This window comes from Oratosquilla oratoria, chromosome 9 (genome assembly GCF_046742065.1).
Source record: "Oratosquilla oratoria isolate Oo_2021 chromosome 9, ASM4674206v1, whole genome shotgun sequence".
NCBI lineage: Eukaryota > Metazoa > Arthropoda > Malacostraca > Stomatopoda > Squillidae > Oratosquilla > Oratosquilla oratoria.
Genome location: NC_134785.1, coordinates 45,505,164 through 45,516,093, shown reverse-complemented (window position 1 = coordinate 45,516,093; position 10,930 = coordinate 45,505,164). Strand labels below are relative to the sequence as shown.

General features: G+C 41.2%; 2 protein-coding genes across 3 annotated transcripts in view; one reads left to right on the top strand and one right to left on the bottom strand.

Moving 5' to 3' along the window:
* LOC143028360 (endoribonuclease dcr-1-like) overlaps positions 1 to 10,930 on the bottom strand; it is a 99,206-nt gene that overhangs the window by 19,216 nt on the left and 69,060 nt on the right. The window lies entirely within an intron of this gene.
* LOC143028362 (uncharacterized) lies at positions 2,184 to 3,320 on the top strand. The gene has a single exon (XM_076190326.1). The coding sequence runs from the start codon at positions 2,712 to 2,714 to the stop codon at positions 3,312 to 3,314; it is 603 nt and encodes a 200-aa protein (XP_076046441.1). The 5' UTR covers positions 2,184 to 2,711; the 3' UTR covers positions 3,315 to 3,320.

Sequence of the window (10,930 nt, the reverse complement as noted above, 5' to 3'; positions counted from 1 at the left end):
TTACACACACATACACAAGGCAGAAGAAATCAACCAGAAAACTAGAACTAAAGGGCAGTACAGAAGAAGCTTCATGGTGTGAAGAGCTTGGAATATAGCTATCAACATATGTTGGACACAATTTTTCTCCTAGCGAAAACTATTTAACAGAGTAACAATTTAATCCTTCATGGAGATTTCAATTGCAGTAAGGGCAACTGGGAGGAATGGGAAGCAAGTGGCAAGGCAGATTCCTGGGGAAATACCCTATTAAATATAGCAATGGAGAACACAATGACTCAGTGGGTAAAGGAAGTGACTGGTAAGAGTCCTATATTCATGCACAAGTGTTAGGCTGCCTGATGTATGATGATTCAATGATAAGAACTTAAGAATGAAGGAGACTGCAAGAGACCATAAGGCCTACACTAGGCAGCTCTGTATCTATCACCACCTGTCATTCCCCATCCATAAAGTTGTCTAATCGTTCCTTAAAACAACTGATAGTTTCAGCGCTTACTACATGGTTACTAAGTTTATTCCATTTCTTGACCACCCTATTAATAAACCAATTCTTGCCTATTTCCTTTTTTAATCTAAATTTGTCCAGTTTATAACCATTACTGCAAGTCCTGCCCTGTTGTTTTAATATGATGACCCTGTTTGCATCACCCTTGTTAAAGCCTAACAAGGTCATCATATTAATACAACAGGGCAGGATTCGCAGTAATGGTTATAAACTGGACAAATTTAGATTTAAAAAGGAAATAGGCAAGAATTGGTTTACTAATAGGGTGGTCGACGAATGGAATAAACTTAGGAACCATATAGTAAGCACTGAAACTAACGCATGCATGAGCATTAGGCTGCCTGATGTACAATGACTCAATGATGCATACCTCTCTCTATGTTGTCAGAGTATCTCTGTATCTCAGACTCAAAACTGATTATTATTACTATTATTATTATTATGAAAAGACAAGGAAAGTGAGAGGAGAAAATGTGTGCACAAGATAATTTGTGAACATTTCACCATGACTTTTTATAGCAGTCCTATCTCAATTCATGCAGTAATAATAAACTTTTACTGAGAAAACTTTTTAAGTTATGACAAGCTTGCATATATAAATTGCAAGCTCTACAGTGCTTGTGTATTTACCTAGTTGTATTTTACAGTAAGAGAGCTATACTCATAGTATAGTTTTAGCACTAACTGTTTCCTCATTCAGTTTGTTCCAGATATCTATCACTCTGTGTGGAAAGCTATTCTTCTTTTCAGATCTCTTCTGTAACTGTCCTTCTTAAGTTTCTTCTCGTGTCCTCGTTTTTCTTCTGTCCCACTTTAGTAAGTCATCTCTATCAAGAATTCCCATACCTTTCATAATTCTGTAGATGGTTAGCAAATCACCTCTTTCTTTTCTTTGTTCCAGGCTTGGTAGATTTAGTTGATCCAATCTTTGTTTGTATGTCAAATTGGATAGTGTTGGTGCCATCTTTGTCATTGCTCCTTGAATTCTTTCTAGTTTCTATATATATTTTTTGGAACTAGGTGACCATAGTGTCGCAGCATATTCTAATTTTATATCAGCAAATCACAATTCTGCTGAGGGTTCGCAAACATATGAGATATGCTTCGCCCAGCTGGTCCGACAGTTGCTTACGCGCTGCCGTTCCGAACGGTCGTCAAGATTGTTTACTCTGTCGCACGTAGATTTCAACCGCTCCCTGCTTGACCTGGCATTCGAGTGTTTACGACGCTCAATTTGCAATATAATAATAGTGTTTACGACGCTCATTTTATCATCTAATAAGCGTTTACGACGCTCATTTTATCTAATAAGCGTTTACGACGCTCATTTTATCATCTAATAAGCGTTTACGACGCTCATTTTATCATCTAATAAGCGTTTACGACGCTCATTTTATCATCTAATAAGCGTTTATGACGCTCATTTTATCATCTAATAAGCGTTTACGATGCTCATTTGATCATCTAATAAGCGTTTACGATGCTCATTTGATAATCTAATAAGCATTTACGACGCTCATTTTATCATCTAATAAGTGTTTACGACGCTCTCATTTTGAGTTTTAATGAAACTCACTAAATTATCAGGTAAATACGACAACGTGCATACGACTCCGTCGGTCACAACCGCTATGTCATCTTCCGACGAAACGCATACCCATACAAGCAGGAAGTAGGGCGCCTCCTCTCACGGAGGAGAAACAAACCAACATACTCGCAAATACAAGCATAAATCAAGCAGGTCAAGCAACAGTACTTCCCATCGGGATAGAAATACTCGCGTTGGCGCTACGCATCGAAGTCTAGAAGACATGGCAACCCCCCCTCCCCCGCCACTCGATGGCTCCACGTCACGTACTGCTTTCCAAGTACATGACGACTCCTCAGCCCCTTGGCACACAGTACTGCAAGCCATCGCTGAACTGAGGAGTGATATGGATCAACTAAAAGCGGAGAGGCGGCAAGATGTTTCACAGAGGCCGGAAACCCACAATGATGCCAGACTGGGCACTAGTTCAACCAGGAAGCAGGGCCTGTTATGCCCTCTCCAGGTAACTTTTCGGGTTTTATCTCCGATGGAAGCAGCAGTGACAAAGGTGAGTTGCATGAAGATTTCCCCATTGGCAGTATTTTGATGCAGTCCTCTTAGGCTTTCGGCCCAGTTGAAGAAGTCTCCGGAGATGTTGCCAAACATGTGGCAGACATGGTCAATCAAATATTAGACCATGGCATGAGGGAGGACACCTATAAAGAAATTGCGGAGGACGAGAGTACCAAGAGGCCCGGTAATTGCCCTGCTTTATCCCCAGTTGAGTGCAATATGCAAATTTTGGAGGCGCTACAACAGGACACTAAAAAAGCAGACTTACGCATGAAGGAAGTCAATAAAGATATAACTAAGGCAGCTTCCATCATCATCAAGTCACTTTCGGTGCTTGACAAAGTGGCCCAGGATGAAGGTAACGCTGTGGTGGCCCATGAGGTGGGCATGATCAATGGTGCTCTGGCACTGTTAGGTCATGCCAACTACCGTAACAACTTGGTTCGCCGTTTTAACATCAAATGGGAAATAAATCAAAAGTACTCACACCTATGCTCTGACAAAGTGCCCATGTCACGCTTTCTGTTTGGGACCTCTCGCAATCCGCAAGACAAATTGAAGAGGTGGAAAAACTCAAAAGCAAAATCACAGCCAAATCCCCCTTTCCATCCTGGAAGCCAGGCGCATGGAAGTTTGGGAGTGGGAAGACAAGAACCCAATTTAAAAGACACACAAGATTTCAACCCTATGGACAGCGGAGGCTAGGACATAGGGGAGACCAGAGGCCTTACAACGCTCGGCAGGCCTTGGATTAAAAAAACTCCAAAGGCAGGGGACGCAGCACTCCCCGACAATAAACCAGGCAAGTACAACTTTGTGGCAGGTTCCCTTCACAGATTTGTGCATGAGTGGCAAAAAATCACTAGTGATACATATATTCTAGACATAGTCAAACATTGTCACCTGAATATTAATGTCAATGATATCGGTTACCTGTGTTTTGAGAATGTGGAATATAACTTTAGCCTGGCGGAACAAAAGATACTATCACAAGAAATTTCGAAATTATTGGAGCTTAAAGTTTTAAAAGAAACAAAGAGAAGGGCAGATCAAATCATTTCCCCTGTATTTCTGAAGAAGAAAAAAGATGGAGATTATAGGATGGTACTCAATTTAGAAAAATTAAACAAACACATTCCCTATATCCATTTCAAAATGGAGAACTTTGAACAAGCTATCAGACTGATAAATGAAGGGGGCTATATGGCATCTGTGGATCTTAAACATGCCTACTACTCTATTAGAATAGAGGAAGAACAGCAAAAATTCCTTTGCTTTCAATGGTATGGCAAAGTTTATCAGTTCACCTGTCTCCCAAATAGAATCTCAGAAGGACCCAGACTTTTTACCAAACTCATGAAACCTATCTTTGCTACTTTAAGAGAAAAAGGCTTTACCATCACCAGCTTTATTGATGACACTCCCATGTGCAGTGCTTCTCTTTCTGGATGCTATGATTGCATTAATTCTACCATTGAATTACTCATGAAAATGGGCTTCTGTATTAACGTTGCAAAATCTGTGCTAGAACCCACTAAAAGTATCGAATACCTTGGCAATGTCATTGACTCAGACAAAATGATTGTTACCTTACCAATACGTAGGAAAGAAAGAATTCTACTTGGATGTAAACAACTAATAGCTAAGACTAGTGACAAAATCAGAGAAGTAGCCAGGGTGATCGGGCTTCTAGTTGCTGCCTTCCCAGCTGTGGAACTTGGAAAGTTACACTATCGTCACCTTGAATCGGCAAAGATTACAGCATTGCGAAGGAGTTATGGGAACTTTGAGGATAAAATGTTGATCACCGACGAAATGAAAACAGACCTGACTTGGTGGATCAAACATGTTGAGACCCAACATAGGCGAATAATTCACCCAACTCCTGAAATTGTCTTATACTCAGATGCTTCAGACTTAGGTTGGGGTGGCTGCATAAATCATCAGTCAGTCAATGGAAGATGGACGTCAGTGGAAAAGAAGCTTCACATTAATACCCGGGAACTCATAGCTGTGCTCCTTACATTAAAATCTTTTGCAAATGAGGTCAGAGGAAAGCACATCAAAGTTTTCTGTGACAACACTACAGCAGTTAACTACATTAATGAAATGGGAGGCACTAAGTCGGTAGCATGTAACAATGTCTCCTCTGATATTTGGAACTGGTGTCTAAACAATGATGCCTGGATCACATGTTCCTACATTCCTGGGAGTGATAATACTTTGGCTGATACAGCATCCAGGAACTTCAATGACAGACATGAATGGAAGTTGGATGAGAAATTTTTTAAGAAATTAAGCATCATTTTTGGCACACCCAACATTGATCTATTTGCATCTAGGTTGAACAAACAAGTGCCTCAGTTTTGCTCCTGGAGGCCAGACCCAGAATCAAATTATTGTGATGCATTCAACCTTAATTGGACAACATTAGGTCTCATCTACATTTTCCCCCCTTTCTCCCTGATCGCTAGATGCCTGCAGAAGTTAAGAGCAGAAGGGGCCAGAGGTTGGATGATAGTTCCATTTTGGACATCACAGCCCTGGATGGGAGCACTACTCAGGCTGCTCGTAGAAGATCCAAGAATCATAATGAGGAGAAAGAAAGTGCTGGTGTGGCCCCTGTCGACGGAAGAACATCCCATCATGTCCCATACCAGATTGATGGCCTGTCTACTTTCCAGGAAAGCCTGCGAGAACGAGGCATATCTGAAAAAGGTACGGACCTTATCTTGGCATCATGGAAACCCGGAACTAGCAATCAATACAGATCACATATCAACAGAAACTTTCCACAGAGGTGTGGGTTACAACAGTATTAACACGGCGAGGGGGGCCCTATCCTCACTGGGGATAGTTGTGGACGGATGCAGGGCAGGCAACCATCCCCTAGTCATCAGGTTAATGAGGGGAGTTTTCAACCTGAGGCCTTCAATGCCTAGATATAAGGACACCTGGGATGTCGAACCTGTATTAACAAAACTGAAACAGTTGGAACCCTTACAGTCTCTCCCACTGAAAGAACTTACACTCAAACTAGTAATGCTGATGGCACTTACACAAGCATAAAGGAAGAAGCTATTTCAGTCTGGTTAGGGGACAACATTAAACAATGTCGCCCTGGGTTTAACATTCAGTCTGTGAAGTTCTTTCCCTACACTAAGGACGAAAGTTTGTGTGTGTGCAGGACTTTGCGCACATATCTGGAAAAAAACGGAATACCTCCGAGAAGAGACAGGGAAGAAGGATGGAAGACACCTCATAAGCTTCATCAAACTGCACAAACCGGTATCAAGAGACACAATTGCAAGATGGATCAAGCATGTACTTACTATCTCTGGAATTGACTCTACCAAATACACAGCGAGCAGTGTCCACTCGGCTGCTGCCTCTCAAGCTAGACCCATGTCTGTACCTATACGCCACATCATGTCCAAAGCTGGATGGTCAAGAGAATTGACCTTTGCCAAACACTACAACAAGGAAATTATACAAGAGGGAGACCCATTCCAAGATGCAGTACTGGATTAGCTTCCGCACACTAAATTTGAAATGGAAGAATTATGGAACGGCCCCAACTTCACCTGCCTAAGAACTTCTGAGGCATGACACCCACATGTCTTCAAAATCTCATATGTTTGCGAACCCTCAGCAGAATTGTGATTTGCTGATATAAAATTACTGAAGTACATGAGACTTACCGTAGGTTAGTTGAGATGTGCTTCTGGTTTTATGAAGCAAATCAATTCTGCTGAAGGGTAAGCATTCATATGCCCTCCTCTCCTCCCCTTACACGTAACCAACTTGGAATCTATTACAAAATAATCAAGTTCCAGGTTATCATGTGGGTGCTCATATTATTCAAAGACTATCGGACCAGCTGGGCGAAACATATCTCATATGAATGCTTACCCTTCAGCAGAATTGATTTGCTTCATAAAACCAGAAGCACATCTCAACTAACCTACGGTAAGTCTCATGTACTTCAGTAATTTTGGTCTTATCAGTGTAACTATTATTTTCTTAACTATTTCTTTATCTATGTGGTCAAAGGCTACTTTCATATATCTTACATATACATACATACACCAAAGGCGTTTTCCCCCTTGCATAGGGGGTAACCAAAAAGAAAAAGGCATAGAAACCACTCCCATCCATTCCATTTCCTTCCACCCTCCTCCCTCCCTCTTATCTTGGCACCTCCTGGATGACGGGTCATCCCTGCATCCTGTCCACTGCCCTGAGTCAGAAGCAGTGTTGCAAGACACAGCACATCCACAGCAAGGCCACTTCATAAATTTGGCGACCCCCCCTCTCCATCCCCTCATGCAGAAAAGGAGAAGACAGGGAGAATCCCTTCAGGCTGCATCTAATTTTTTCTCATACATACTTCCTCTTCCCCCATCCCCCACCCACTCCCCCTCATGCATCACAGCATCATCCATACACAACCATTCTCCATTCACCTCTATCTTCTGTCCTCTCCCATCCTTCTTCAACAGACATTCCTCTCTTTTGTAATGCCCCTTTCACCCCATCCATCCATCTCATCCTAGGATGCCCCCTCATATTCACTCCTTCCACCTCTGCCTTCCACACCTCTTTTACTAATCTTTCTTCACTCATTCTTTCCATGTGTCCAAACCATCCTAATACTCTTTCATCAACCCTATCTCCCAACTCCCTTTCCACCCCTGTTCTCCTCCTCACCTCCTCATTCCTCACTCTATTTAGCCTGGTAACCCCTACCATACTTCTCAGACATTTCATCTCAAACACATTCAAACTCCTTCTCTCTTCCTCTCTTATGTTCCATGTTTCTGCCCCATACAGTGCTGTTGGCACAATCACTCCTTCATATAACCTCCTCTTAGCATCCATTCCCAGATGTCTATTTCTCATTACACTTTTTAATTCACCAAGGCATTTACTCGCTTCTCTCAATCTACATTTTACCTCCACCCCCACTCCTCCCTTTCCTGCCACATTCACACCCAAGTATCTAAAGCTATCCACTTCCTCCAGTCTCTCACCCTTAATGTTCACTTCCAGCCTACTGTCACTCTCTCCCCTTGTACATCTCATCACCTTACTTTTGCCCACATTTATCTTCAGCTTCCTTCTTTCACACACCTTCTCAAACTCTGTCACCAATTTTCTCAATCCCTCCTCTGATCCTGCTACAAGCACAGTGTCATCAGCAAACAACAACTGGCTTATTTCCCATTTTTCTCCATTTTCTTTAACCATCTCCAACCTCTGACCCACTACCCTTGCATTCACCTCTCACACCACCCCATCCATGTATAGATTGAACAGTCAGGGCGACACAACACATCCCTGATGAAGTCCCACCTTTACCTCAAACCATTCACTCTCTCCATTTCTAATCCTAACACAAGCTCTACTACTCTTGTAAAAACTCTTGACTGCTCTTAACAGCTTTCCTCCTATCCCATATATCTGCAGTACCTCCCACAGTGCCTTCCTGTCTACCCTGTTGTAAGCCTTTTCCAGATCCATAAAAGCCCAAAAACCATCCTTACCTTTTCCTATAGCTTTCTCACATATGTCTTACCACAAAAATCTGATCTACCCAACACCCCTACCGGTCCTAAAACCACACTGTTCCTCACCAATTACTCCCTCTGTTCTTCTCCTAATCCTCTCAATCAAGATCCTCCCATAAGCCTTCCCAACTACACTCAACAAGCTGATCCCTCTGAAACTACTACATTCATAATTGTCCCTCTTTCCCTTGATCTGATATTCCCCCACTCTCTCCCCTTAGAACATGTACATCCTTAACTCTTCCTACCATACTCCTGGTCACCACTATATGCTCCATTAACACTATATCTGCCACCCTTCCATCCACTACCCTCTCCCATGCGTACTTATGCTTGACTTTCTTCCTAAAAACTGTATTTGCTATCATCAACTCTCTTTCAAGACACATCACCATCAATTCTCCACTACGATTTTTACCTGGAACTCCATACTTTCCAATCACTCCGTCTATTGGTTCATTTCCTACCCTACCATTAAGGTCTCCCAATACAACTACATTGACATTTCTCCCTAATCCCTCTATGCACTTATTTAAATCTACCCAAAAAGCCTCCCTTTCCTCTACACTCTTCTCACTACCAGGCCCATACATATTTACAAAAACCCACATCTTCCTTCCCAGTTTCACCTTCATCCACATCAATCTTGATGAAACCTCCTTCCACTTCCACTAAACGCTGACTTACCTCTTCACTTACTAGTATAACCCCCCTTCTCTCCCTCGTCCCCTCTTCACTACTGAGTACCTCCCAGCTACACTCCCAAACTCACACTCACCCTTCCCTATCATTTTAGTTTCACTCAAAGCCAGCACATCCATCTTTCTTCTCATAAACATACTACCTATCTCTTCCCTTTTACTCTGTACCACATCCATGCACATTAGACACAAACCTTAGGGTACTGGTTGGAAAACTTCCAGACCCTCTTATGCCTTTACTTTTTTTTAGGAATGTCCCCTTTGGGGCTACAGGTAGTAGGACTCCTAATCCCATCCCCCGTCCCATTTTTTGTTGCCTCTTACAACTCAAGTGGAAAGACCTAGTGGTAGCATTCTCTTCCCCCACCACAGGGTAGGCAAAAAAAGGAAATGAATATTCAGAGAAATGGTACAGGACAGTAACAAGGGGTTGGGGGACAGCATAATGGAGGGACAGTCGTAGTATAAAAGTGTCATCATTTCTCTATGAACAGAGTTTTTCTCTATCACAGACATGTGTGGCTCTGGTCTGTAGGGGCATCCCATATAGACCCTAAAGTATTAACTGCATGCTACTCTGCCACAATAACATACAGCCAATACCCCAGATGGGGTAATAAGTTGAAAGTTTCTCCAACTAATTTGTTGACATGTTTGCCTGGTGTTGTATCATTTGAGATAGTTACTCCTAGGTCCCTTTCCAATTTTACTTTTTTTACTTCCTTTGTACCGATTTTATATTGATATGATATTCTATTTGTGTGTTGTATTTACCTAGTTGTATTATACAGGAAGGGAGCTATGCTTGTGGTGACCTGTCTTTGTATCTTTCAACATCAAGTTTTTTCTTAAAATCTTGAATAGTGTTTGCACACACTGTTTCTTGATCTAATTTATTCCAGGTATCCAGCACTCTATGTGGGAAGCTGTTTTTTTTTTCAGATCTTTTCTATACTTTTTGAATTCCTTTTCATGTCCTCTTGTTTTTCCACTGTCCCATTTCAATAAATCATCCCTATCTAGGATTTCCAATCCTTTCATGATTCTATAGTCAACAGATCTCCTCTTTCTCTTCTTTGTTCCAGAGTTGGTAGTTCCAATTTGGACAATCTTTGTTCTTGTATGTGTATTTTTACCTAGTTGTATTATATGGGAAGGGAGCTATGCTCGTGGTGACCCGTCTTTGTATCTTTCAACATCAAGTTTTTTCTTAAAATCTTGAATAGTGTTTGCACACATTGTTTCTTTATCTAAATTATTCCAGGTATCTACTCTATGTGGGAAGCTATTTTTTTCAGATCTCTTTCTTTTCGTGTCCTCTTGTTTTTCCATTGTCCCATTTTAATAAATCATTCCTATCTAGGATTTCAATTCCTTTCATGATTCTATAGTCAGCAGATCTCTTTCTCTTTGTTCCAGAGTTGGTAATTCCAATTTGGACAATCTTTGTTCGTATGTTAATTTGGAGCGAGTTGGTGCCAACTTTGTCATTGCTCTTTGTATTCTAATTTCTTTATATTCTTTTTAGTACTGATTGTCCATAGTGTTGCTGCATACTCCAGTTTTGGTCTTATTAGTGTAACTAATATTTTTTAATAATTTCCTCATCCAAGTAGTCAAACACTTTCATTGACCTTAATAGGTTGAAGGTTTCTCCAACTATTTTATTAATATATTTGTCCGGTGTCATGTCTTTGCTGATTATTATTACTACAAGGTATTTCAGAGTTCACTTTTTTGACTTCTTCAACAATTCTATAATTTCTTGATATTCTATTTTTACTTTTTCCAAACTCCATTATACTACACTTCTTGATATTGAAGTCCACTTCCCACTTTTGAGTCCATTTCCAGATTTTGTCCAGGTCTGACTGTAATAATTCACAATCCTCCTCTCTTCTTACTTTAGTATTTTTGTGTCATCTACGAAGAAATTCATATAATACTCTATTCCTTCATCCATGTCATTTATATATATGGCAAACATGACTGGAGCCACTACCAAACCTTGACGGACACTTATCATTTCTTCCCAATTTGAGAATTTGTC